This window comes from Equus asinus, chromosome X (assembly GCF_041296235.1).
Source record: "Equus asinus isolate D_3611 breed Donkey chromosome X, EquAss-T2T_v2, whole genome shotgun sequence".
NCBI classification, from domain to species: domain Eukaryota; kingdom Metazoa; phylum Chordata; class Mammalia; order Perissodactyla; family Equidae; genus Equus; species Equus asinus.
In genome coordinates this window covers 138,977,149-139,004,555 of record NC_091820.1, presented here as the reverse complement: position 1 = coordinate 139,004,555, position 27,407 = coordinate 138,977,149, and the positions used below count along the sequence as shown (strand labels likewise).

Genomic DNA, 27,407 nt, shown 5'->3' with positions numbered 1-27,407 from the left:
TCCCCTTCTAACTTCACTTCTGTCTTTGCCACCGCAGCAATCAGCATCCAACTCTATACTCCATGAAGGATTTGTGGTCGTTGGGGCCTGAGGAAGAGACTGGGAACCTGCTGGGGGTGGGTTAGTGGAGGCAGAGGCGCTGGAGAGGAGAGAGGCCAAGCCTATCAGAGGTCAGATCAGAGCAGGCAGGAAGCCACCACAGTTCAGTGCCCCGTGGAAAATACCCCCCTCCTGGGTGCCCAGGCCCGCCCTCCACTCCCAGCTCCAGGCCCACTGGCCCTGCACTCCGCTTGGCCTCCCCACTGCTCCTGAAGGGGCTGGGGACTTCAGGCCAGGATGCCAGGGTCCCTCCTACGTGGGCCCCCTGCACAACTCGGAGGGTCTCCGGAGGCTGAGCTGAGGGCCCTGGAATGCTTCATTGGGCAACAGGCATGCCCATAAAAATACCGCGGCCACCAGGGCTGCAATCTGCCATCTGGGCCCTAGGCCTTCCTTGCCCTGCGGCCAGCTCGGCTCACTCCGGAATTCCTGCGCCCTCCGCCTCGCCTCAGAGGTCACGGCCGCGAGCCTGGGGGGCGCTGGGGAGGAGCGCCTTCCCTAGGCTTCCAGTACAGGGCTGCGGGGAGAGTGGGGCCGCCGGGAAAGGTCGGGATGAGGCCAATCGCCACGACAAAGAAAGAAGACGCCAGGCCTGGGAAAACTGGCAGACAGTCAGAGGAAGATCTGGGAATTGGGAGTGGCAGCTCGAGGGGCGCCCTTTTCGCGACCTCCTCGCCCCCGGGGCTCTGGGCTGCGCAGGAGCCCACGCCCCTCTGCGTGTCCCTGGGGGGCTGAGATCAAGGCCCCCGCGCCCCTCCCGGGCCGGGCGTCTAGGATTGGCGGGATTCGGGGGAGAGCTCAGTGACTCAGGAATCCTGGGGTGGGGGGGCGGGGGGCGTCCAGACACACCACGACCAGGGCGCGGCCGGGACGGCGCTGCCTGTGGATGTTCGTAGCTCGCCAGCGCCCTTGAGGGCCGAGGGGATCTGTTTCCCCACCCGACTCTTCTCTCCACCGCCCAGCCCCGCGCCCGGGAGCACCTGCGCCCCACGATTCCAGCCCGAGCCTCCACTGCTGCGCCGGCGCCCCGGTGCGGCGCACTCTCGGGCCAGGGACTCCGAGGCTGCGGGCGCGGGGCCGGCGGGACCTGGTGGCGGGGGTCCCACTGAGCTCCCGGAGGGGGCCACCAAGGGTTCTCAGCCCGCGCCGCGCTCCGCAGTCTGGCTCCGCCCGGACAAGGGGCTAGGGCGCGGCGGGGCGGGGCGCGCGGCCGAGGAGGTGATCTCACTCCCTCTCCCCCGCCTCCCCTGCGCTCCCCTCCCCCTCCCCTGCGCGCACGCCCGCCCCGCCCCCGCCGCCGCCCCACCGCCGCCGCCGCAGCATCGGCATCACAGACGCGCTCGGGCGGTGGGTCCGAAGCCGGCGTGCGCGGAGGCTGGGTGGGCAGCCGGAGCGGCGGCCGCGGCGCAGGTAAGGCGGGCAGACCTGCCCTCGCGCCCACGTCGCAGCTGCGACGCCCCCGGCCCCCTGGCCCCCCGGCAGCCCAGCCCTGCCCCGGTGGCAAGAGCGGGGAGTGCCGCTCGGCCTGGCCCGCGGTCACGGGCAGGACGGTCGGAGCCCCACCCAGGCCGGGCACCCGGCTCCGGGCCCCGCGGACGGGAGTGGGGAGGAGGAAGGAGGCCAGGGGCCAGAGACCGACAGGTGAGGGGTACCTGGGCGGCGCCCAGAATGCCGACACGGGGAGGGACATTCGGGTGGGAGTCAGGCGGGGTCGGTGCGGGCAGGTGGGGGTGAAGTTGGCACGTCTCTACGAGTGTGTGCGTGTGTGAGAAACGGAGCGCAATGGGGCGAGTGACCCCCATCGGCCGCCGTGGGGTGTGGCCCTGGGCGTGGCTGCCCCTCCTCCCCAGGCCCTGTTAGGCTGAAAACCAGGCCGCCAGCTTGGTAGGGGGGAGGTTGGGCTAGGCTGCCCCTGCAATGGGGGGAGGGGAGGGCACAGGGCTGGACGCTGCCTGGCCCTCCGCCCCAAGCTGGGGGGGGGGGGGGGGCTTTGTTCTCCTCCCTCTTCTTTCCAGACCCCAGCCTGGACTCCCAGGGGCTCCCCTCCAAGCCTGCACCGGGACCAGGGTCTCCTCCCCACCAGACCCAGGGTGCGTCTCTAGCCTCAGTTTCTGCAGGCTCTTGTGACCAAGAAAGGGTACACTGAGTGAGGTCGCTTGGGCACCCACTGATGTGCGGCTATGCACATGGGTGTAGAATGTGGGTCCGTTAGGTAGGGGTGAGGGAGAGAGGGCCTCGCTGGCTCAGGGCCAGGGATTCTGGAAAGCAGGATGCTCAGGGCCTTGTCTTTTGCCCGTTGCCGAGTCTTCCTACCTCTGTTTGGTTATGGGAGGGGTCTACAATTCCTATTCCCCCCTTCTTAGGGCAGATTTTTGGGGTCTTTTAGTTGGGAGGGGTTGAAAAGAGCACCTAGTACAACCTGCTGCCCCCTACAGGGTATCTGGCACCCTGCCCATCCCTGCCTGTCTCAGGGAGGCAGGCCCGGTGCCATCTCCCCACCTGAAGGAGTGGGGGCCTGGCACTCCCCTCCAAGTAGGTGCCCTGCTTCCAGTTAACTCCACCCAGAGGACAGCCCAGTGTCATCATTGCTGACTCACGTGGCCCAGATGGTGAATAAGCCAGTCAGCCTTTCTTCCCGTGAACCGCTGCTGAGCCCCATCTTTCTAGTTCCCTGCGGGGTGACTGGGGCGAGGGGCTGCCCGGGGTCTCCCGCCTCTTATCAGCTCCTTGCAGCAGGCGATGGGTCTCAGCGGGCCTGACTTCTCCCCTGCCACAGCACCCATGCAGCACCTGCACGTGCCCCCATGGGCTCCTGAGCCTTCGGGGGCTCTCGGCTGTCTCTGGCTACATGGCAGGTTCATGATCAGAGCTGAGACTGGGCCCCCCTCCCTGGTTCCTGGCCATTTCTCATTACTGCATCTTAGTCTCTCTTTCTCCGTACTCATTTATGTCTATGTTTGTGCCATCCCCAAAGTAATACATCTTATTGTGGTACACTTGAAATAGATGGAAAAGAACAAAAGAAATTAAGGCTCGCTCGTGATCTGATCACCACGGGAGAAACGCGCTCAGCACACCCCAGCCTCAGTCTCCCAGGTTTGCAACAACCTCTCCCAAGAAGCTCTGCCCCGGTGCCCAGCCCCAGCCCCCTGCAGAGCTCTGAGTGGGTGTGAAGCACCCTGAAGTGGCAGGGTCCCTCCCTGCGCAGTACTGAGCTGCTCCCTGCCCCGGAGCCTGGGCTTGCGGGCGGGTGGTTATTCACTGGGCAGCTGCTCCCTGCCAGGGGCCTGCTTTGGCCAGGCTCAGGGCTGCCCCTGGAAAAGCCAGTGACAAACTGGACCAATGCTGTCTTTGTCCTCAGGGGGTGCGGATTGGTTTTCTTTTTTCCTTTGTGACTATCTGAAGGGAAAAGGGAGGCAAGGAGTGAGGAAGGGCCTTGTCTGAGGCCAACTCCGGCGGGCAGGGGTGCTCCAGCTGCACCCCATCAGCCTCTTTCGGCCGCAGGCACAGGTGCCTTCCATGGCACGCACTTGAGCCAGACCAGCTGTGATGGAGGAAGCAGCACCGTGTGCCATACCTGCTATTCCCCAGCCCAGTGACTTGAGACACTCAGTCTCTCCCCTGCTTTGAGTCTCAGCCCTCTTGGCTATCACATGAGGGCACGGATTCCTTCATCTCCAAGGTCCCTTTCAAGGCAAACAGTCCGTGGTGCCACTCTAAATGGCCGCAACTGGAAAGAATGTCTCAGGGCACTCTTCGGGTCAGTGAGAGCCATGTGGCCTTGCAGAGTGGCCCAGCCAGGCCACGCCAGTAATGGCCTGCAGCTCCTGGCCAGCCTCCAGGAGAGCCAGGGTGAAGGTGTGATGGAAGCTTTTCCCGGACCCCCTTTGTGGGCAAAAGGTTTCAAGGGCTCTGGGGTGAGGAGGGGAATGGGTTCCCAGGGTGCCCTGGGGGAGAATGGAGTAGATGTGGGGTCCTATGCATACGTTGGCCAAGATGGGCACCCCAGCCAACACCCTGCTCCCCCGGCCCCTCTGTGATTCAGACAATGGGGGAGGCAGGGGGCTGAATTCCCTTTCTAGAGTCCCAAGCCACCTGTTGTCTTTGCCCTGCTCCTTCCTCCCATGATGAGAAGGCTGGGTGTAGGTCCCTGGGTGGGGCCATCTGGAATGGGCCCTCAGCAGGCCCTGCCCCCTAGTTTTTCTCTCTCTTGCTTCCTCTGCCCTGCTCCTTGTCAGCCGTCCACCTCTCCGTGCCCCTCCATGCCATTACCTTTCCCCTCTCTGCTCACTTGGAGTCTCACTGTGGGGATGCCCCACTCCCCTCCTGCCTCTACCTGCCCCACCCCTCCCTGTAGGTGCCCTGGGGTCCGTCTCTCTGCTTTTGTCTATCTTCTCTCCCTGCTCCTCTCCCCTCCCATCCTCCCACCTCTCCCCTGCCCCAATCTTCACTGCCCTGAGCTTGGCCCTGAGCTCAGCATGGGGGCGACCACTCTGCTGCCCTGAGTGGCAGCCACCCAGCACATGTCCACTGGGTTCCACCCAGACCTCCTGTGGGGGCCTTGTCTGACCTGGGGGGTGGACAGGGGGCACCTAGTGGCCACTAGCCAGAGGACTGGGAGGCGGGCAGTTAGCAAGGCCAGCTGCCTTCTTCCTAGATATCCACAGGCTCTTTCTGGCTCCCTAAGGCTGTGGGCACTGTGGGCTGAGAGAGGGAGGAGCGAGGCGGGGTGGGGAGTTCCTCTGCAGGGGGAGGGGCTGGGCTGCTGGGCTTTCCAGAAGCTTTTCTTTGTCCAGTGCCCCCCAAGGCCTCAGGAGCTTGCCTTTGCAACCCCAGGTCACGAAGCTGCAGAGGGAGCACCCAGCCAGTCCTGCCACTTGGCAGCTCATGCCCATCTCTGGCCCTAAACCCGCAGGGACAGCTGTGTTGGCCTCGGATTGGGTGGAGCAGGAGGGCGGCCTTCCGAGCCTGTCCATCTTGATGTCAGTCTGAGGATGGAGCTTGAAGGGAGGGGATGGTCCCCAAAAGCTCCCTCCCCTCAGCTCTCCATCTAGAGCATTCAGAGCTAGGCAGATTGGGAGAGGGCAGCTAGGTCTGGAGGTTTGCATGGGGCGGCTTTGGGCCTGTGGGTGTGCGTGGCTTCCAGTATGCCTCTTTGCATGTGTGGGGACCATATATCTGGTTGTGTGTGTGCATCTGTGTGTGTGTGTGTGCGCGCGTGCGCGCGCGCACATGAGAGAGCATGCACACACATCCTCCTGTGCCCACCTGGGTCCCCTCGTATGCCCCGACTGGGCTTGTGCTGGGAAAGGGCGGGGCTGATGGTGGTGGCCTCAGAGGCTGGCACTCTTCGCTGCGTGACCTGGGGCTTCCCGTTGAGGGGGTGCCCTCTGGCCCCTCCCCTGGCCGCCTGTGTTCATGCCTTAGGAATGCTGAGGTCCTGGGGACGACAGAGCCTCCATTGTCTGCCCCCGGGCTTCCTGTGCCCCCTCTGCCCTTTAACCTTTTGGGAGCGGAGAGCTCCAAGGGGACTGGAGGGGCCTGGCAGTGTCTGAGCCGTTTCCAGGCGCCCTTGCCCACCCCCACCTTGGGCCAGGTGTCCCGGGCCTGAGCGGTCTGAGCAGCAAGCTCCGAGGCGTGGAGCCAGCACCTCTTGCTGCAGGCCAGGCCCCTCTCGCCTCTCCCTTTGCTTGGTACCTTCCCTGCACTGCCTGCCTGCTTTGCAGCCTCCTCTCGCCTCGGGGCCCGGAGGCAGGCCCTGCTAGCCCATAAGAACAGGATGTATGTTGCCCCCTCTGGCCTGGCCCCGAAATCCCCCTCTAACACCGGGTTCATTTCTCAGGTCGGGGGTTTCTGAGAATCCTGTCCAGAGCTGGAGGGAGGACTCTGAGGGCGTGGAGGGGGATGTAGCCTTTAGACCATGGCCATCGGTTTCCCCCACTGTGTGTGGGAAACTTGGCTGTAGCACTGGCATTTTAGTGGGCTGGGAGGCCTGAGTCTTGGCCCCTGCTCCACTGTACCTCAGTTTCCCCTTCTGCACGGGAAGGGAGGCAGCACTGTCCCTGAGCCTTGACTGGAGAGAGGGACCCTCCAGGTAGCAGAGGCCTCTTAGTGAGGCGCCCTGGGGCCTTTGGCTTCAAGAAAGGGGTCAGAGCAGCCCGAGGCTCTGGATAGCAGAGGAGGTGACCAAGAAACCCAGGTTGTCCATCAGCTGAACAGGGAAAGGAACATACCTTTTCTTGGATGGAGGCCTTGGATGGGGGTTTGTGTAAAGCCCAGGGCTGAGGGAGGGGATCGCTCCTGCTCTCTGCTGAGGTGTCATATGGGTCACACCCTACTTCCGTGTGGCCTCCTCCCAAGATTGCCCTCCCTGCTCCCTGCATTTGCCTGCCATCTGCCTAGCAAATAGGCCCTTCCCCAGGGGGAGGACAGCTTGGAAATCATCTTTGTCCAGGACCCTGGCCTCAGGAACACGAACAGGCATGTATGTTGGGGTGCCTGAGTCCCTGAGAGGTGAGCTGACCCGTAGAATAATCTTTGGAGGCTTTGGGAGCCTCCACCCCATCTAGAACCCCACCCCTGCTGAGCGTCAGTGCCAGCTCTGTGACCTTGGACATGGTGCTGTGGTTCTCTGAGCCTCAGTTTCCTCATCTGTAAAATGAGGATAATGATAGTGCCTCCTTCCCCGGGGTTATTTTAAGGATTAAATAAGTGATGTGTGTAAAACTGCTTAGAAGAGCCCCTGGCATGTGCTAAGTGCTATCCGTGAATTTATTTAATAACGTGGGGAAGCTGACTGAGACGGGGGGCAGGGGGAGATGGGGGTGGGGGAGAAAGACTGTCTGTCCCGGCTGGTGAGAGCCCCCTTCCGTCCCTGGTGGAGACCGTTCTCCCACAAAGGGTAAACCTCTGTCCCACCCCTTCCTCCTCCTTTAAGGAGAATGGTCTATTACAGGTGAGCTGTCGTTGCCGTGGAGACCGCAGCCTTGAGGGGGCTGAGGGCGCACTCTTAGGGGGGCCCTTAGGGAGGGGTGAGGTGGGGATGAAGCGGCAGTCCTTTAAGACTTCCCGGCCCCCAGGTCCCTGTGGGGGCTCCCACCCAGCAGCCTCCTTTATGTATTATCTAAATAACCCATTAGGCTGCGGCAAGCTTTCCTCTTGGCTTCCCCCATCTCTGCCAGCGGAGGGAGCCGGGCTCCATCTCCATGGAAACCCGCCAGCCACAGCCTGCGGGGGAGGGCCACGAGGAGCCTTAAAGAACACAGTGCATGGGATGTAGGTGACACCCATACCCTCATATACACACCGACAGGCCCAAAGGCCCCCACCAGCCCTGCTGAGGAGGCAGCCCAGGCATGGGAGCCCCTATGTACCCCCTAGGACTACAAGTCCGCGCACCCGGCACCCACAATGACCATCTCACACAGCTGGGGCACTGAGCTCCCATCCTTGCCCCTGCTTGGGCCTCCCAGGGCATGGGGCGCTGCCCTGCTGTTACTTCTCCCTCTGGCAGGTGCATCTCTATCAGACAGGAGGGGCAGAGACGACCCCAGGCAGGACCTGAGAGCTGGCCTGGCATGTGTGCCATGAACAAATTCAGGGCACCCTTGGAGGTTCCCAGAGTGTGCATGTGTGTCTGTATGTGTGTATGTGTTCAGAGAGGAAAGCAGCCACCCCGGGACTCAGCCTGACTCCGTGACCACCCAAGCCCCAGAGAGCAGAAGGGAGGACTCCCCCGGGGACTCAGGGGCACAGTGGGGCCAGGGTGTGCTCGGAGGCGGGGCTCCTCTGGGCTCCCATGGAGCCCCTCCCCGCAGGCTCCAGTGGGCCTTACCTGGTCCACCTTGGTGCCTGCCACACCCTTCCTCCCTGCCTGCCCAGCGTGCTGTGTGAGGCCCCAGGGGAGGAGCAGCCTGCCTTTGTTGTGCACACCCCCAGCACAGCGGTGGGTGTGCTCAGTCAGTGCCCATGTGCCCGTGCACACAGACATTCACTGTTGTTCCTGTGGATGCATGGGCACCTCCCCGCAGCCAGCCGGCTGCTCACTCCACGGTACCAGCAATCTTGGAAGGATCTACTGGGGTCTTCTAGGTGCTTCTCCTTCCCCTGCCCGTGGGGGCTCCCACCTGCTCCCTGAGGGCCAGCTAGCGGTGGCTCATTCATCTTGTCTTACAACTACCCCCTTGGCCCCATGCCACAAGTGGCCAGAGACCTGCCACTCTGTCTCTTGTCACTGTCCTGTGTTTTGTTTGTCTTTCTGGTCCTGTCGCACAGCTTCTCCTCTCTCTGTGTTTCTCTCTGCCCCGCCTCTCAGTCCAGCCTGACCTCCAAGCCCAAGAAGCCCCCTCCTGTGACTCAGGCCCATCTCCCCTCCTCCTGCCCCGCCTCTTGCCTGGCACACCCCCAAGGGCCAAGGACTCTGCAGAGGCACTGCTAGGCCCGTACGCATGCCTGTGCGTGAGCACACACACACCCTCACTCTTTTCGCTTTTTTGGCCATTTCTTATCGGTGCTCTCTGCGGCTGTGTCTCACCCTTTGTACTCCTCTTTCCTCTCCTCTTCCTTTCCCCACTGCCTGAGTCTCTGTTTCTAGATTTCTCTGTCTTGGTTACCGTGGCGGTCCAGTGTCTGTCTTTGTCTCCCGTTCCCTGCCCCACTTCTCAGCCTCTCCTTCTCCCTCCTACCTCTTTCTCACCCTGTCTGTCACCCTTCACTCTTTCCCAGCCTGCCCCGCCTTCGCAGACGTGGCCTTGGCTCCATCTGTACACCAGCTTGTGGAGCACTCCCCCCTTCTCCTGCCCCTGGAGGTGCTGATGGGCCGGGGCGGGGGGGGGGGGGGGCGGGGGGGTGCCTGCTGCGCTGACAACCTGAGCTGCTTGCTCTGTAATTGCCTGAGGAACGGTGAGAGATCAGAGACTCAGCGGCACTGGGAGAGGGGGAGGCAGAGCCCCCTCCCAGCTGTCAGGGGCCTCTCAACCTTCTGGCTCCTGCCTGTCTCTAAGTGCCCGGGAAAGTGGTGAGCTGGGTGGCAAACACCCAGGAGACTAAACGAGGCCGGATGTGAGACTGTGGGGCATTGAGATGGGCCAGAGTGTGGGAACCAGTGGGCTGGAGCTATCGTAGTTCCCCTGCGTTTACACGCGGGGTACACATGCCAAACCCCATTCTGGGAGCCTAGATTTGGAGGACAAATGGAGGAGCTGGCATGACAGCCGTCACCGTTCCGGCAAATGGAGCACTCGGGCTTCCTGGCATACAGGAAGGTTCTTTGAGCTTCTCCTTGCTCGTTTCTCTCCCCTCCCCCTCCTAAGACCAGAGCTCTCAAAGCTCCCAAGGCTGCTGTTTGATTGCCTGCCCTCTGATCTGAGTCTCATACTGCTTCCTACAGGCCTTGAAGTTGAGGCCAAGGCCACCTAGAGCCCACCCCGCTTGCGCTGGCTTTGTAGGGGAAGGTGGGGGCGGGACAGGTCTGCTGTTGCTCCTCCCTTCTGGGCCCCAGCTCAGCTCTTGCAAGTTGGAGGTTGGCCATGTGTTCTCCACTTCCTACCCTATGGGTTGTTCTCTTGGCCTTCAGCCCATCCACATTGACCCACTTTGGTGCTTCTCCACCTCCCCCTCCAGCTTTGAGTGAGGGAGTTTGAGAGCTCCAAGCTGACTGCTATTTGCTTGTCACTTGCCGTCCATTTTCCCTGCCCAGTCCCCAGGCAATCTGCCACATTCACCACTCTTCTCAGGTCACCTTACACAAAACCACTTTGTGGCTCCTGGTTGCCTCCTGACAGAGTCGAGATGCCTTAGCATGGCCTTCCAGGCCTCCCCAACCACCCCTCCAGCATTCTCGATGAGGCTTAGTCCCTTCTGATAAGGTCCTGTCTGGGCCCAGGATGCCTGGTACAGACTTGGTGAGGGCATCCTGACCAGGGCTCCAGCCTCTAAGCTCAGTCACCCAGCAGCCTGCTCTTGCCTCTCCTGCACTTTCACCACTAGCCTCTTTCTCACACCCCTTCCTGTTTGGAGTCAAAGCTGTCTGTCTTCTTCAGAGTCTGTTTCCTCTTCTAGTCATTGGCAGAGAAGCCTCCAGTCTTCAGGGCTCCTTGCATACAGGTGGAATATGGGCATGGCTGGTGTCACTTGAGCTTGGGGTGGACACATCTAGCAGTTAAGCCCTGAAGACTTAAAAAAAGACCCAGAAGCTGGGTCTGCCAGACACTCGAGAGGTGTCAGAAACACTGTCCCAGAGCTTTCCCTGACCCTGGCCTGGAGCATCTGGAAGGGGGAAGGCCCCCTGGGGGCCTGAGAGACAGCAGAAAGGTGCTTTCCTCCTTCCCTCCCGCCAGCCACTTCTTGAGGACAGGCTTCCTTCCCCCTTCTTTCTTCTTTTTCCTCAACCTGTTCTGTGAAATGTAGCCTTCTTGGGCCCTTTTCCTCCCATCCCTGTTCCCACTTCCCAAGGCCCCATGCCCTCCGCCAGCATTTTAGGCCTGAACAGCACCCAGGGATCAGTGTTGGCTCTGAAACTCACAGCAGCAAGACTGCAACAAGAGTTCTCTACATATGTGTGTATGCCTGCTTGTGTGTGCACACAGACAGCAAACATGAGGATTCATCCCCCACAGATACAGACAGACACACAAGAAGAGGCACAGAGTCCTGTGTGCATACACGGCCAGCAGACCCATGTATTAATTCCCAGACACACCCACGCATGAGTGCACGTCCCTCGCAGAGAAGACACACAAATGAGCTGCATGCACACACAGAGTCATATAAATACTGATGTGCTTATTTGGCTACGTGCAGATCTAAATCCACATTCATGCCCACAGGCACCTGCTTGTTGGCACATCAAATCACACATGGGGATGGCATGCACGGAGCGGCCTGTAGCATGCCCAGGGGAGCTGATTGGGGCAACAAGTTGATGCTGGAGAGGCAGCTGGTGGGGAAGGCACAGACAGAGTAGGAAGGGAATGAAAGGCATCCTGGAGGCCCAGCTAGTGCAAAGTGTCTTCCAGGTTTCTCCCTCCAAGGTGGGGGGAGGGAAGGATGGGGGAGCGGGCCAGCTGGGGGCACGGCTGGGGGCGGGGCCAGGAGCCCGGGCTCTCCCAGATGTTAGTCACTAACATCGGTCCGTTCTCTATTCTCTCTTCCCACACCCTTCCCTTCCCTCCTCCCCTCTCCTAGTGCCCCCACCCCTGACTCCTGCCCCAAGCAGCCCACCAGCCCCCTTCCCTCCGGTGATAGCCTGAGCCAACCCGGCCGGCTGTGCCGCGCCGAGCTGCCGGCACCGCCGGGAAGATGGCCATGGCGCTACGGTACTTGTGGCCTCTCCTCCTGTGCAGCCCCTGCCTGCTCATCCAGATCCCCGAGGAATGTGAGTAGCTGGAAGGAGCCTCAGCACCTCCCTCCACCGCCGCGCTGGGCTCCTCTTTATCTTCTGCCTTCTCATCTCCCGGTTCCGGACACTCACCCATTCACGCCTCCTTCCCTGGGTGCAGAGTGAGCAGGAGGTACCCAGGACGTTGGGTACCTCTGAAGAGAAAGACGGGGTGGAAGAGATGGGGTGTGTCAGCACCACGGACAGGGAAAAGAGGCGTGGGCGGGCTCGTGCGATTTCAGCACCACGGACAGTGGGCGTGACGCTGGTCCGACCTCTGTCCTCTCCCTCGGCCCGCCCCCGCCCCCTTCCTCCCGCAGGGGTGTGGCGAGCAGGAGAATGGGGCAGTCCCCAGTCCTCAGCTAGCTTGTGCAAAGGCCTGGACTCAATTCTTTCTTCCACTTTTGACCTGCATAATCCCACCTTAGGCCCTTGGTAGTCCTATCTGTGAACTGAGACAGGAAAAGACACCTTGCGGAGACCTAGCAGCCTTCTGGATCCTTATGATTTGATGTGTAGTTATTTGGTGGGGCTGGAGGGGTGGAGCTGCTGGAGCATTATGTTTGTAGGGGGTCACGGGTAGGTGTGTGGGTGTTGGGGAGTGTGGCTGGAGGGTTGTGACTGAACATGAGCATTTGTGTTTGCTTGTGAGTTGGACAAACTGTATATTTGTGTGTGTGGTTGTGATTGACTGAGTGGGTATTCCTGAGTGATTTTGATTTCCCGTGTGGATAAGTTTGTGAGTCACTGTAGTTGTTACTTAGTGGTCAGGTTTGTGGAGGTCCCCGACTGAGCATTTGCTTATAATGAGTAGTGTGTGCATATGAGTGGGGCCACATGTGAGTACCTGTTTGTGTGGGGGTGGGGGTGTTACTGTGATAGTGTCTTCTCCTGAGTGTGAGCAGGAGATACAAACACACTGCTGTAAGTGGCTGTTGAGCTTGTGTCCGGGACATTTCATAGGGTAGCATTTGTGTATCTTGAGCCTGCTCCTTGGTAGCTCCAATCTCTTCCCCCCTCACCTTGCCACCATTGTCCCTGAGCCTAGATCTGGAAGAAGCCACTGTCATTGAGAGACCAGCTGGGGGCTGGGGATGGGGAAGACTGTTCATGCCAGGAATGGGACAGGGACTGAGGGAGGCGGGCTTGGAAGGCACCTGGCATTGGGAGGGCAGTGAGTGTTTGGAGGAGGCGGAGAGGGGCTGATGGGACAAAAGTTGGGGTCGCCCTGTAGATGTGCACGCTGAGGTCCATGCAGTCATGCCTACACAGACTCCCTCAACGACAGATGTACGTGGATGTGCGTATGGGTAGATGCAGATAAGCCACCTGTATCCATCCAAGCACAGAAATACATAAGGGGCAGAGATCCCAAGGGGACATACAGGAGGCACACAGACACACACAAGTGATGGGTTTAGACACAAAGGAACACAGTGAGCCACACAGATACGGAGGTGGGTATACAATACAAAATTATACACTGAATGCAAGCATGCACACATACAGCCTTCAGATGTATTCTGGCAAGGCATACCCGTATGCAGACACGCTGGCAGACACTCACAGGCATACTCCAGTGTCCCCCGTGGCACCCACACACATGCCCGGACTCACACACGTGTGCTTGTCCTCCTTCCCCCTCTGTCTCCTCTCAGTTGCTTTTCAGGTCTCACCGTGGGCATCAGCCTGCCCTGATGCCACACAGGCTGGGCCGTCTGGCCAGGTGTGTCTGTGTGGAGGGCCAGGGAGACTAGGGAGAAAGGCAGGAGTGAGGAGAAAGGAGCTGGCTGCCCTGGGCACTGGCTGACCCTTTTATCGATCCAGTACAACATGGCTGGTGGCCTAGTGCCTCCCTGGTGCAACCTGTCCTCCTGCTCGGGCTCTCTCCCTTTCTGGCCACTCCAGGCCCCTTTGTCTCTTTTGCTTTCTCTACCCAGTCGATTTTCCCCATCCTGTCATCCCTGTCGCTGTCTCTTGCTCTTGGGCTGCCTGCACTGGCCCCTCCCAAGCTCAGGGCTCCCTCTGCAGTGTCCCCAGGGAGCCCCCTCCTCTCTCCTGGGGACCCTTACACTGAGGTCTTCTGCAGAGGCAGAGCTTTCAGAGGCAATCCACTGCTCGCCTCCCCTTCTTCTCTCCCCTCCTCACGGCCACCCTGGCCGGTGCCAGGCTGAGTCCTGCGGCAGGGGCAGTGGCTCTGGGAGGAAGGAGGGAGAGAAAATGAAGGCTGGCGCCAGCCCTGCAAGCAATGAGAACGCAGATGCAGTGAGGCCTTTGGGAGGGTTTTGCAGGGAGGGGGCAGCTGGGCTCTGAAGGCTGGGCCTAGGTAATTGAAAACACTGAGCTCTGCTAATTGGATTAGGAGGGAAGCAGGCTGAAGCAGGGGAGGGTGCCCTGGCTGCGGGCTGTCTGCCTCCTAGCCGTCTGAGGCATCCTGGGTGAGGTGGGGGGCAGTTCTGCAGGCCCTGCCAGGTGGGTGCCAGAGTGTGTCCAAAAGGCACTCCTTGTTAAAGGCACGGACTTCTCTCTCCCTGCCCACTAGAGCCGTGGCCTGGCTCCCCTGGACATTGCCCCAGCCTGGGATGGGTGATCCAGGCTCTGTCTTGTCCTTCTGGGTCTTGACCTGCCACAACTGCAGCCTGGCATGTGCCCCCGTGTTACCCGGCCATAGCCTCCTCTCCCGCATTCCCCTTTCCCAGGGGTCTGCACATGCTTACTTCTTCCCATGCATCAGGCCCCCTGCTGGGGCTTCGTGTCAGCATTTCTCTCCACTCTCTCCCTTGCTGCCTGGATTTCTCAGATGAAGGACACCATGGTAAGTTAGGGGGCGAAGGGAGTGTTTCCCAGAAGGCCCGAGGGAGAGGGAAAGAGGGGTGCTCAGCTTCCCTGTGTGCCGTGTGCCCTACGTGGGTTGTCGTCTTTTCTGGCTCTTGGGTCCTTGTCCCGCCGTCACAGCCTGTCCCTCTCTCACACCTGTGTGGGCCATCTTTGTTCTATCTCTGCCCTGGCCTGGCTTGTCTCGCTCTTCTCGCCGTTTCTCTCTGATGCTCTGTCCTCTCTGGGCCCCTCTCCCTGTGAGGAGTTTGTTGTTCCTGGTTTCCGTGTCTTTGGCTTTTGTTGTGTCTCATTTCTTTGTCTCTCTCTGGCAGGCATCTTTCTTGGTAACTTTTGTTGCTGTCTTCTCTCTGTTCTCTTTCTACATTTGTGCCATGTCCCTCTCTCTCCCTCTTTTCACGTCCCACATGCCTGTGGCTGAGCTAGTTGGTCTTTCCAGCTTGTTCTTCCTCTTCCCCCATCCCCATGGCCAGGGGGCCTCTAAGGGCTCTAGACCCTGCTTCCTTCATGATGGGACAGGGGTTGAGGCCATAAGACCAGCCAGACACCATCCTTACCACCACTCTCCCCATCCTGTCCCCAGTGATGGAGCCACCTGTCATCACGGAACAGTCTCCACGGCGCCTGGTTGTCTTCCCCACAGACGACATCAGCCTCAAGTGTGAGGCCAGTGGCAAACCCGAAGTGGAGTGAGTGGCCTTCACCCTCTAAGCCCTGTTGTTGACAGCTGACCTCGGCCACCAGCCCTCATGCCTCCTAGGGCCTCCCAACTTCTGGACCCAGATGCCCCAGATCCCCCCCATCACCCTTGGTCCTGGCCCTGTCCCAGCCTGTCCCCCGGGGCCCCTTGTCTCCGGCCTGTTCCAGCCCCTGTCCCGAGTTCCAGGGACTCCGGCCTCTGAGCCCTTTCCTGCCCACAGGTTCCGCTGGACTCATGATGGCGTTCACTTCAAACCCAAGGAGGAACTGGGTGTGACCGTGCACCAGGAGCCCCACTCTGGCTCCTTCACCATCACGGGCAACAACAGCAACTTTGCCCAGAGGTTCCAGGGCACCTATCGCTGCTTTGCCAGCAATAAGCTTGGCACCGCCATGTCCCACGAGATCCAGCTCATGGCCGAGGGTGCGAGGCGCTGCAGGGACCAGGGAGGGCCTGGGGCACATGAGAGGGTCCCTGAACAGGTCTCAGGGAGCTCATGTGGGAGTTCAGGCTGGGAGCCACGCTCTCTCAGCTGGTTGTTTAGAGTGCCGAGGGGACAGGGTGCCCTGCCAGCCTTCAGCCACCTTCCCCCTACCCTGTTTCTTTCCCCACTGTGTTTCTGCTCGTCTTATCTCCCCTTCTGTGTCTTCTTCTCTGTGCTTTGCGCCCCCTTGGCCTTGGAGCCTGCCACATGGTGGATGCTTGTGGGCTCCGGCATGTTGACCAACAAGGCTGGCGGATTGATTCTCTGCCTGCTTTGCCTCTCCCTCTGGCCTGCCCTGTCTCTGTCTGAGTCATTGCCTGGGCTTGGGCTTCTATCTCCTCTCCATCTCCGCATTGCCATTTCCTTCTCCACCACTTTTGGGGCATCTCTCTCCACCTCCCCCATGGCTGTGTTTCCTCTTCCCTCTGCTTTCTCCTCTTCCCTCCTGCTTCCATACCTCCACCTCTGACCTGGCCTCTCCAGCTCCCTCCTTCCTGCTCTCCAGCTCTGTCTCTGTTTTTATCTGTGTCGCCCTTTCCCTGGGGTTTTCCCTCTGCATTCCATCCTCCCTGAGCTTTCTGCCTCCCGAGCACGCTCCTCTCCCCTCTCCGCCCCTCCGGTTACCTTGGGAACCGTTGCCATGGTTTCTGTGTCAGGATGATGGAAGGGTCTGTGACTCCCGCATCCCTCTACAGCTCCCCTCCCCCACTGCTGCACCTCAGCCTTCCCCCCACCCTTCTTCATCCCGTCCTCAGGGGTGGGAGCTGAGAATTGTGGTGGATTAACCCTCCACAGCCATCTCACCTCCTCCCCGTCCTCTCCTCTGTGTGGAGTGCCCGTCTCCACCTTGAGCCCAGAAAGGACCCAGAGTCTCTTCCTCCCTTTATGTGAACTACCTCATGGCCTGGACATCCCTCCTCCTTTTCCCTGCCTTGGCCTGTAGGAGACTTGGGACTCACTGTGCCAGCCTCTCTGTCCGTTCTAGGTGCCCCAAAGTGGCCAAAGGAAACAGTGAAACCTGTTGAGGTGGAGGAAGGGGAGTCGGTGATTCTGCCTTGCCACCCTCCACCCAGTGCAGAGCCTCTTCGGATCTACTGGATGAACAGCAGTGGGTGCCCGCGCGGGGCTGCTGCCTGGTGTAGGGGTGTCAGTGGGTGTGTCTTCCTGGATGGGGGTCCTGACCTCTGCCTCCTTGCACCCCACCCCCACAGAGATCTTGCACATCAAACAGGATGAGCGGGTAACAATGGGCCAGAACGGCAACCTCTACTTTGCCAATGTGCTCACCTCGGACAACCACTCAGACTACATCTGCAACGCCCACTTCCCTGGCACCCGGACCATCATTCAAAAGGAACCCATTGACCTCCGAGTCAAGGCCAGTGAGTCCCAAAGGCTCTGATACACCCCCCCAAACACACACACACTCCTCTCTCACCCTCAGGCATCACACATGGCCCATCTCATAGCTCAGACAACCTTGGTCTTCCTCGAGGACAGCTTGGCTCCCACATCAACCCTGCCCAGATCCTTTCCCAGGTGTCAAGAGCAGAGATGGGGCCCTCCCTTTGACAGAGAAGGAAACTGAGGCCCCAGGGGCTCTCTGGTGTGTCCAGAGTCGCCCAGCCTGGTAGCGTCCTGGGTGGAGGGAGGAGTGGACCGCGCACCCACCCCCATTCTCCTCACAGCCAACAGCATGATCAGCAGGAAGCCGCGCCTGCTCTTCCCCACCAACTCCAGCAGCCACCTGGTGGCCTTGCAGGGACAGCCATTGATCCTGGAGTGCATTGCCGAGGGCTTGTGAGTCTGGGCGCCCTAGGTGGGGCCGGGATGGGGCGGGGCCTCTGCCGTGGAGCAGGGCTGAGCGGCCTTGTCCTCTCTCCCCTCTTCTCTCCTCCCTTATCCTTCCTGCACCGTGGCCCTGGGCAGTCCCACGCCCACCATCAAGTGGCTGCGCCCAAGTGGCCCCATGCCATCCGACCGAGTCACCTACCAGAACCACAACAAGACCCTGCAGCTGCTGAATGTGGGCGAGGAGGATGACGGCGAGTATCGCTGCCTGGCTGAGAACTCGCTGGGCAGTGACCGGCATGCCTACTATGTCACTGTGGAGGGTATGGTGCCCCTGCCTGGCATGACCCCCCCATGCCATTGCCTCAGCTCCCCAGAATGACCTCTGGGGATGGTGGTCTGTGATGCCCACTGTCACAGGGGCGGGTGGGCTCTGGCCCAGGGACAAGAGCTGGCTGCAGGCTGCGGGCTCAGGGCAGCTCTCCCCTTCCTTGCAGCTGCCCCGTACTGGCTGCAAAAGCCCCAGAGCCATTTGTATGGGCCAGGAGAGACCGTCCGCCTGGACTGCCAGGTGCAGGGCAGGCCCCAACCAGAGGTCACCTGGAGAATCAATGGGATCCCCGTGGAGGGTGAGAGGGCCTTGGGCAGGGGCAGGGAGCATGGGGGGCCCTGGAGACTGTGGGAGATGGAGAGAAGTATGAGGAGGGGCCTTGGCGAGCCTCACTGCCCTGCCCCGGGCCCGTGGGGCCCACCTGCTGCACACACAGAGCTGGCCAAGGACCAGAAGTACCGGATCCAGCGTGGAGCCCTGATCCTGAGCAACGTACAGCCCAGTGACACGATGGTGACCCAGTGTGAAGCCCGCAACCGGCACGGGGTCCTACTGGCCAATGCCTACATCTATGTCGTCCGTGAGTGCTAGCCAGCTTGGCCTGCCTGCCATCTCCTCCTTGCCTCGTAGCCCCGGGTCTGTCCCTGTAGCCCTTCAGGCAAGGCCACCAGACCAACTCAGCCAGCAGCTGGTTTGTCTGCCGCGGCTGTCCTTCTCCTTGCTGGGACCCTGCACCCAACTCTCGCCTATCCTCACAACAGTGGGGCTCAGGGGTGGGCGTGGAGGAAGGGCAGGGTCTTGTCACCACTTACAGATGAAGAAGCAGCCTCAGAGAGTGGTCGGGCCCACCACGTGTCACTGAATGGAGGCTCACCCTGGAGCCTTGGGAAAGACGGGCTGGGCCAGAAGGGCTTCTGGGAAGAGGTAGACTGTCAGTGGGGCCTCGAATAATTAGTAAAACTTGAGTGGCTGGGACGGGAGGCACATTGGAGGCAGAGGGGACACTGTGGCTGAAGGCAGAGAGAGGCTCAGCCTGGGCAGGGCCAGAGCTGGGCACGAGGAAGCAAGATGGACAGGGCTCTTGGGGGCCTGAAAATGCCCGGTGCAGTCAGTGGCAGCTTCCAAAGTCTGTGAGCCCTCCTGGGAGAGGCTGCTCTGCCGAGCCCTGCGTCTGCCCCCCATTGCCCCATGGGCTCTCTCCTGGCCCTGAGTCCTGCCCTGTCGCCCATGACTACTCCTCCCCCAGAGCTACCAGCCAAGATCCTGACCCCAGACAACGAGACGTACATGGCAGTTGAGGGCAGCACTGCCTACCTTCTGTGCAAGGCCTTTGGAGCACCTGTGCCCAGCGTCCAGTGGTGAGTGCCCCCTGCCCCAGCAGGGGGCAACTTCTAAGCCATCTTCTGGCCCAGGGAGCTGGGGAGGGCAGGAGAGCCCAGCCTGCGGGGATCTGAGGCAGGCCACCCTGCTCGCACTAGGCTGGACAAGGAAGGAAAGACCGTGCTGCAGGACGAGCGCTTCTTCCCTTATACCAACGGGACCCTGGGCATCCGAGACCTCCAAGCCAACGACACTGGACACTACTTCTGCCAGGCTGCCAATGACCAAAATAACGTGACCATTGTGGCTAACCTGCAGGTCAAAGGTCAGATGAATCCCTTACTCCCACTGATGTAATCAGCAGTGCCTCCAGGATGGGGAGTCAGGGTCTCTGGAGGACACCAGAGTGACCCTCCCTTCCCATCGTTGCCCTCAGATGCCACTCAGATCACGCAGGGGCCCCGGAGTGCAATCGAGAAGAAAGGTTCAAGAGTGACATTCACGTGCCAGGCCTCCTTTGACCCCTCCTTGGAGCACAGCATCACCTGGCGTGGGGATGGTCACAACCTCCAGGAGCTTGGTGACAGTGACAAGTGCGGCCCCAGCCCCAACCTGGGTTTGGTGGAAGGGGGCAGAGTGGGAAAAGCAGAATGTCCAGACCTCCTAGCCTCATCCATGGAGGAGCCCCCCTACTTTGAGAGGGAATGTTCTGGCAGGAGAGGAAAAGGAGGAGAGCAGAGCGCAGATGGCAGGAAGTGGTGCATGTGCTGGGAGCAGAAGGACAAACATGCCCCCCCGCCCCCTCCAGGTACATCATAGAGGATGGGCGCCTGGTCATCCACAGCCTGGACTACAGCGACCAGGGCAACTACAGCTGTGTGGCTGGCACCAAGCTGGATGTGGTGGAGAGCAGGGCAGAGCTCCTGGTGGTGGGTGAGTCCTAGGATGGTATCGGGCTCAAGGCCTGAAGGTATGGGCGGCACAGGCCTCCGGGCACAGGAGCCCAGGCTCACACTGCAGGGTCCTTTCGAGCTGGAGGTGGGGGGTGGCCAGCTCGAGAGTGGGCCAGAGAATCCCCCCTCCATGGCCCTCAGGGAGCCCCGGGCCGGTGCCGCAGCTGGAGCTGTCTGATCATCACTTGCTGAAGCAGAGCCAGGTGCGCCTGTCTTGGAGCCCCGCCGATGACCACAACGCCCCCATCGAGAGTAAGAGGCCTGAACGTGGCGCACCCACCTCCTCCACCGCCACCCCTGCTAGTCCTCCCTCCCGCGGGTCTGCCTCTGCCCAGGGCCGGGGCTCCGTGGCCGCCCACCTCACCTGGGCATGCACCTGTGTTCTTGGGCTCACGGTTCCTCAAGGAGAGCAGACCTGTACCCCCATTGCCCCTCCCTGACATGCCACACACTGGTGACTCCATTGCCGGTGCACTCCTTTGCAGAGTATGACATTGAATTTGAGGACAAGGAGATGGCGCCTGAGAAATGGTACAGTCTGGGCAAGGTGCCAGGGAACCAGACCTCCACCACCCTCAAGCTGTCACCCTATGTCCACTACACCTTTAGAGTCACTGCCATCAACAAATACGGCCCTGGGGAGCCCAGCCCGGCCTCTGAGACTGTGGTCACACCTGAGGCAGGTGAGCCACCTGGGAGGGGGCCTCAGACACCAGGGCCCCAGGCTGTGCAAGGAGGGCCTGAAGGGGTGACCGTGCCCAGCTCCTCTGCTTCCAGGTTATAGCAGAAGAGAGTTCCCTCAGGGCTGCTGGCTCCTGGCTTCCAGGGCCAGAATGGGCCATTCCTTCCTTGGTGCTCAGCCTTCATCGCCTCAGCAGGAGCCCACAGTGTTGATGTGTTGACACATTACTTTCCAGCCCCGGAAAAGAACCCTGTGGACGTGAAGGGGGAAGGGAACGAGACCAACAACATGGTCGTCACTTGGAAGGTGAGGGGCCCGGGGCTGAGCTTGCCCCTGGACATCAGGCCAGGAACCAGGGGCTCACTGCTCCCCCTGGCTGTGCTAGGGACCAGAGGGTGACTGGGGACGTAAGGCTGGTCGGGGCTGGGCTAGGCAGCTGGTCACAGGAGGGGGGTGCTCTTGGCTGACCAGTGTCGCTTCTGCTCACCCCCTCCAGCCGCTCAAGTGGATGGACTGGAATGCCCCCCAGGTTCAGTACCGCGTGCAGTGGCGCCCTCAGGGGACGCGGGGGACCTGGCAGGAACAGATCGTGAGCGACCCCTTCCTGGTAGTGTCCAACACGTCCACTTTTGTGCCCTATGAGATCAAGGTCCAGGCCGTCAACAGCCAGGGCAAGGGCCCTGAGCCTCCGATCACCATTGGCTACTCTGGGGAAGACTGTGAGTGTGTGGAGCCCCTGAGCGCCCAGCCCCGCCCTCTCAGTGCATTTCCTAGGAGTAAAAATATTTTCTTACATAACCAAAGTGCCATTATGAAAGTCCAGAAACTTACCATTGATACAATACATTTATCTAGTCGGCAGCCGATATTCCAGTTATATCAAAGGAAAGAAGCGGGACAATAAGACCCATGCCAGGTCTTTCCTTTCCTTGAATCTGGAACGTTAGCAGATGTTAATTTTGATCACCTGGTCAAGGTCTTTGCCGGTTCCTCCTCCGTGTAGTTACTATTTTCTCCCTTGCAACTAATAAACAGTCTGCAGGGAGAGACCCTGAGACCAGGCAGCCGCCCTGCTCATCAGACTGCCTGCCCCCATCTGGGCTGGCCTGAGTGCCGCAGGCCCTCACCCATGTCACCTGCTATTTGCAGACCCCCAGGCAAGCCCTGAGCTGGAAGGCATCAAGATCCTCAATTCAAGCACTGTGCTGGTCAGGTGGTGGCCTGTGGACCCAGCCCTGGTCAAGGGCCACCTCCGAGGATACAATGTAAGGGTCCAAGGCATAGGGGCTGGGTGGGAGGGTGTCGCTGGAGTGAGGTGTGAGGTCACCAGGAGTGACAGGATTGGGAGTGGGCCTCTGCCACCTGCTAGCCGCTCTCCCAGAAGTCCTTGGGTTGGGAGGAAAGGGTCACCGTTGAGGGCAGTGGGGAGCATGCACCCAGGGGTCACTGCTGGACGCCTTCTGCCCCTACTGGGTCTCCTGTACCCCTGCAGGTGACGTACTGGTGGGAGGGCAGTCAGAGGAAGCACAGCAAGAGGCACGTCCACAAAGGCCACATGGTGGTGCCCGCCAACGCCACCAGTGCCATCCTCGGGGGCCTGCGGCCTTACAGCTTCTACCATCTGGAGGTCCAGGCCTTTAATGGCCGAGGTCTGGGGCCTGCGAGCGAGATGACCTTCCACACCCCAGAAGGAGGTGAGCCTTGCATCCCGTGCTGCTTTCCTCTGCCTTCTTCCCCACCCCAGGGGTGGGCCAGGGTGAGGACCTGCTGCTCGTCTCTGCCCCACAGTGCCCGGCCACCCTGAAGCGCTGCACCTGGAGTGCCAGTCAAACACCAGCCTGCTGCTGCACTGGCAGCCCCCACTCAGCCACAACGGCGTGCTCACTGGCTACGTGCTCTCCTACCACCCTCGTACGTGTATCCTGGGCCCAGAGTGCCAGCCCAGCCCAGCCAGGAGGTGGAGGGGAGCAGGGTGGGGTGGGCAGAGCTGGCAACCAAAGCCAACTCCCCACCTGCCCTCGCAGTGGACAATGGGGGCAAGGAGCAGTTGTCCTTTGACCTTCCGGACCCTGAGCTGCGTTCGCACAACCTGAGCAACCTCAGCCCCCAACTGCGGTACCGCTTCCAGCTGCAGGCCACCACGAAGGAGGGCCCTGGCGAGGCCATCGTGCGGGAAGGAGGCACCATGGCCCTAGCTGGTGAGCTGGGGGATGTTAGAGGCCTCGTCAGGCAGGCAGGCCCAGGAGGGTAGGCCTCGGGCTGCCTCGAGGTCCCACACCCTCCTCTTGCTCCCCAGGAAACCGAAGTTTTGGCAACATCTCGGCCATGGCTGGCGAGAATTATAGCGTGGTCTCCTGGGTGCCCAGGGAGGGCCGATGCAACTTCGGGTTCCAGATCTGGTTCAAAGCCTTGGGGGGTGAGCACAAAAGAGGCCCCTGGGGCAGGGGGAAGGGGGGCTCTGGGCCCAGAGGGGCTGGGGGTGGTGTGGAACCAGGGTGCTTCCTGGCACCCCCGCTCAGGCCTGCTGCCCCTCACGCCCACAGATGAGAAGATGGGCGCTCGTCTCACACCGCAGTCCGTCAGCTACAACCAGAGCTCCTACACACAGTGGGACCTGCAGCCCGACACCCACTACGAGATCCACTTGCTCAAGGAGACAGTGCTCCTGCACCAGATGGCTGTGAAGACCAATGGCACCAGTGAGGCCCTGGGGGCCCACTCTTGGCTACCAGGGAGCCATAAGCACCGCCCAGTTAGCTGCCCCTGGTCCCCGGCATGGCCACCACCGCCCCAGACCCCATGCCACAGCTCCTCTCTCCACTTCCCAGAATTTGGGTGCCCTTCGGCCCATGATGGGGAAGTCCAGGCCCTAGAAATGGCCCCTTCCGGTATCCTTCTGTTTTAACTGTTTCCAGTCCAGTCATTTTCGCACGAGGCCCTTCTTCCTGCCCCTGCCCCCTGCCCCCCAGGGGGTCCCCCCGTGTCAATTACAAGCATTGCCTCAGCCCCAGATCATTACTCCCCCCGGGCCCTCTAGTGTCTGCGGGGCTGGCCCTCACCCTGCCCCTGCCCAGTCTCAGGGGACAGAGGGCTTGTGAAAGGATGAAGCCAGCGGCTCTGAGTGAGGCCCGTACACAAGGCCGTGAGCCTGGGGCATGGGCTTTGGTTGGGTGCTGTGGCCCCCAGGGGCCCTTGAGTCTCACCCAGGCTCTGTCTTCTCTGGTCTCCCGCTCAGGCCATGTGAGACTCCCTCCTGCCGGCTTCACCACCGAGGGCTGGTTCATCGGCTTCGTGAGCGCTGCTGTCCTCCTGCTCCTCGTCTTGCTCATCCTCTGCTTCATCAAGCGCAGCAAGGGTGGCAAGTATTCAGGTAACCCCAACCCCAGGGCTCAGGTGCAGGGGCAGAGCTGAGGGGAGAGGGGAGCCCAGGGCCACTCTTCATCCCTTCTACGTGTCCTCCTCAGTACCCGAGCCCCTGGCAGGATGGCATGGGCATGTTGGGGACAGGCAGGGGGCCCAGAGGGAGCTTCTGTGCAGACCGGCGGCAAACGGCAGCCAGGCCCATGTTGGGGGAATGGTATACCCTTGAAGGCATCTTGGCTTCTGAGAGCTGCTGAGGCCGAGAGCTAGGGGCGCTTGGAGCACAGAGGGAGAGCCACCCCCAGGTCCCCCACCTGGGGATGGGCCCAAGTGTCCAGGGACAGGCTGAGGGGGCAGGAGAGGAAGCTGGGCCCTCTTTGTGTGTCTCCAGTGAAGGATAAAGAGGACACCCAGGTGGACTCTGAAGCCCGGCCAATGAAGGACGAGACCTTTGGCGAGTACAGGTGAGCTGGGGGTAGGAGCAGTGCAGGCGGCCGCCTAGCACCAGCCTCGCTGTCTGTCATGTCTGACCCTGTCTCTCTCTCTCTCCTCTGTGCTGCCGGTTGATATCAGGTCCTTGGAGAGGTAAGGCAGGGTTGGTGGGAAGATACTATCAGACCCCAATGGCCGGGACCCTCCTGTGGACAGTGTGTGCCTGGGAGTGCCATAGGTCCCCACTTACCAGGGCTCCTTGCTTCCCCAGCTCCCTGGCCTGACAGCTCCCTGTTTTACTTATTCATTACTTTTTTTTTTTCTGGTGAGGAAGATTGGTCCTGAGCCAACATCTGTGCCAATCTTCCTCTATTTTGTATGTGGGACGCCACCACAGCATGGCATGATGAGTGGTGTGTAGGTCCACGCTTGGGATCTGAACCTGCGAACCCTGGGCCGCTGAAGTGGAGTGCATGAACTTAATCACTACACCACTGGGTGGCCCCATCAGCTCCCTGTTTTAGGGAGAAGCTAACACACCCCAACTCGCCCTTCCTTCATTGACACTCACCTTCTGGGCCTGCCTGTCACCTTCTCAGCTCCTCCTCTCTGGGCTCTGCTCTTGTCCAGCTCACCTATAAGCGAGGAGCCAGGCCCCTTGAGCCCCCCCAGGCTGAGTGCCCACTTGCTCCATCAGATCCCCCAGGATCCTAGGCATGCCCAAGCCTTTCTCCCCAGTGGTATGCCTGCTCCCTGCCCTCCCAGGTGTGTGTCAAGGATGAGGACCTCTTCCCCAAAGCATTCAGAGCACATGGAAGGCAGGTGGAACTTGGTGCTGGGGCTCTGCCCTGCCCCACCCCCCAGCCACGCCTCCTCCTTCAGGCCAGCACCTCCCAGCTCCTCCTGGGCTCTGCTGGGCAGCCTCCCACTCCCTCCCACCCTCTGTCCCTGCAGTGACAATGAGGAAAAGGCCTTTGGCAGCAGCCAGCCATCCCTCAACGGAGACATCAAGCCGCTGGGTAGTGACGACAGCCTAGCCGACTACGGGGGCAGTGTGGATGTCCAGTTCAATGAGGATGGCTCCTTTATTGGCCAGTACAGCGGCAAGAAGGAGAAGGAGGCGACAGGAGGCAATGACAGCTCAGGGGCCGCCTCCCCCATCAACCCCGCAGGGACCTTGGAGTAGCAGGATCCAGCCAGGCAAGGCCAGGCAGGGTGCAGCCCGGGCTGGGCCGCAGGGCAGTCAGGCCAAGACCCCCAAGGCTGAAGCCTGTGCTGGGTCCCTGACCTTGGAACTGAGGCTCCCCTCTCTCTCCACCAGGCCACAGCCTTGTCCTCTGGTCCTGGGCCCATGGGAAGCTTGAGTCGGGGGCCAGAGGAGAGGAGCTCACTGCCTCAGATTCCCTTCTGATTCCCCTGTCCTCACTTTATTGCCAAAACCCAGCTGCACCCCTTCTTGGGCACACACTGCTTTGCTCCAGCTCGGGGGCCAATCACCTACACATCAGGAGCCTTCAGGTGCTGCCTTGCCAGCCTTTGGGCAGAGAGAGGCCATGGTCAGGGGAGAGGAAATGCAGATGGCCCTAGAGGGGTCTCCCAGGTGCTGCCTGGTCAGGCTCCTCAGAACCAGGGTTGGCACCTCCATCCGCAGCCTGGCTGGGACTGGGGACAGAACTCGGTGTCCCCACCATCTGCTCCCTTTTCTTTGCCATCTCTGCTCCAACTGGGTGCAGAGGAGGCCATCTGGAGAGCCCAGAGTCCCCACCCGCCAGTATCACCCTCCATCAGCGCCACTCCTCCCGCTGGCCACCCTACCCTGCGGCCACCTTTCAGGAGCTCCATACACATGCTGCCTTCGGTACCCGCCAGACGACATCCAGGTGGCCTCTGTCACTGCCGAGTGTAGGGCAGGCACATTTCCTCCCCACCGCGCGGGCCAGCCTCTCTCCTGGCTGCCACCATACCCCAGGACCCCTTAGCAACCCGCCCACCCCCAGTCTCACCAGTTCCCTTCCTCAGCCTCCCCTGCCCCCACCTAGGAATGTAAATACACCTTGACTTTGAGAGTTTGTCCCCGTGCCCTCTCCCTGTGTGCCGCTAGCGTGTAGGCAGATGTCTGAGTCTCTAGGTGGTTTCTAGGTTTTATAGCAATTAGCTTTGATGATCCCATCCCAGGAAAAATAAAAACAGACGAAAAAAAAAAGGAAAAAGGAAAGATTGGTTTTCCCATCTCTGCTGTGCTCCCGCCTGGCAGCCCCGGTCTCCCTGTACACCTTTGCTTGGTCTGTGGATGAGCCCTTTACAAAAAACAAAAATATATATATATGTACATAAATATCAGATTATAACAGGCAAATAAAAACCTGGAAACGAAGAGAAACTTGTCATTTTCCCGAACATGACTTCCCTGGCCATGTCCCACACTGCAGTAGGTGCTGGGGCCAACTTTCGAGGGAAGCCTTGGACCTCTCACTGGCCCTTCGCAGGCCTGCTTCCCCGGCACCCGAACCAGGAGTTGCACTCACCCTGCCAGGCCTCGCCCTCCACCCCCGTGCGCCTCGCTGCCCGCCCCTCTTGGAGACAGCTCTGGGCTCTCACCCTGGCTGGGCCCCTCATTCCCACAGCGGAGCGCATGAGAGGGCGTTGTGTGGCCGGGACCTACAAGTCCCAGAGCCCTTGGCCCAAAGTTTACTGGCCAGCACCCAGGAGCCTCTTCCCTGTCCCATGTGGCAAGCGGCCCGCAAGAGCCCGCCGGGCCCCCTGCTTCCACGCGCTGGTGGACTCATCTTCCCTGGGGTGCTCAGCCCTCGAAACCAGGAAAGCACACTTTACATGAATGACCACAAACCTCAAGTGGACCCCCAGGGATAGCCGCCCTGCCTTGGGAAGTTCCCTGGTGAGGGTCCCGCACCCTTCCCCAGCCCCTGGCCATCACTGTCAGTGTGGCCTTTATTTCATCTTTGTGCCAGTAGAAAGCAGTAGAAGAGAATTTCTTCCCTGAGTTCCTGCTGTCAAATCCCTGCCGCCAGCCCCAGCCCCGAGC

The 27,407-nt window shown here is 60.7% G+C and overlaps 1 protein-coding gene across 8 annotated transcripts; it reads left to right on the top strand.

Moving 5' to 3' along the window:
- Positions 1-1,370: 1,370 nt before the first annotated feature.
- On the top strand, positions 1,371-26,685 carry L1CAM (L1 cell adhesion molecule). 8 transcript variants are annotated; one of them, XM_070502564.1, is made up of 30 exons: positions 1,371-1,509; positions 11,284-11,473; positions 14,277-14,291; positions 14,895-15,000; positions 15,232-15,434; positions 16,481-16,603; positions 16,707-16,877; positions 17,184-17,295; positions 17,425-17,609; positions 17,784-17,915; positions 18,054-18,197; positions 18,864-18,975; positions 19,096-19,262; positions 19,374-19,530; positions 19,746-19,870; positions 20,032-20,142; positions 20,376-20,573; positions 20,808-20,878; positions 21,069-21,291; positions 21,722-21,837; positions 22,065-22,266; positions 22,361-22,483; positions 22,597-22,770; positions 22,869-22,988; positions 23,116-23,271; positions 23,808-23,942; positions 24,324-24,396; positions 24,506-24,517; positions 25,319-25,564; positions 25,686-25,820. In XM_070502564.1, the coding sequence occupies exons 2-29, from the start codon at positions 11,398-11,400 to the stop codon at positions 25,548-25,550; spliced, it is 3,774 nt and encodes a 1,257-aa protein (XP_070358665.1). In that variant the 5' UTR covers positions 1,371-1,509; positions 11,284-11,397; the 3' UTR covers positions 25,551-25,564; positions 25,686-25,820. The 8 variants fall into 8 exon arrangements, with proteins under 8 accessions (XP_070358665.1, XP_070358667.1, XP_044619817.1 ...); XM_044763881.2 differs by lacking the exon at positions 1,371-1,509 and adding exons at positions 2,136-2,189; positions 3,106-3,195 and having other exon boundaries at positions 25,319-26,685; XM_070502566.1 differs by lacking the exon at positions 24,506-24,517 and having other exon boundaries at positions 25,686-26,685.
- The last annotated feature ends 722 nt before the right edge of the window (positions 26,686-27,407 follow it).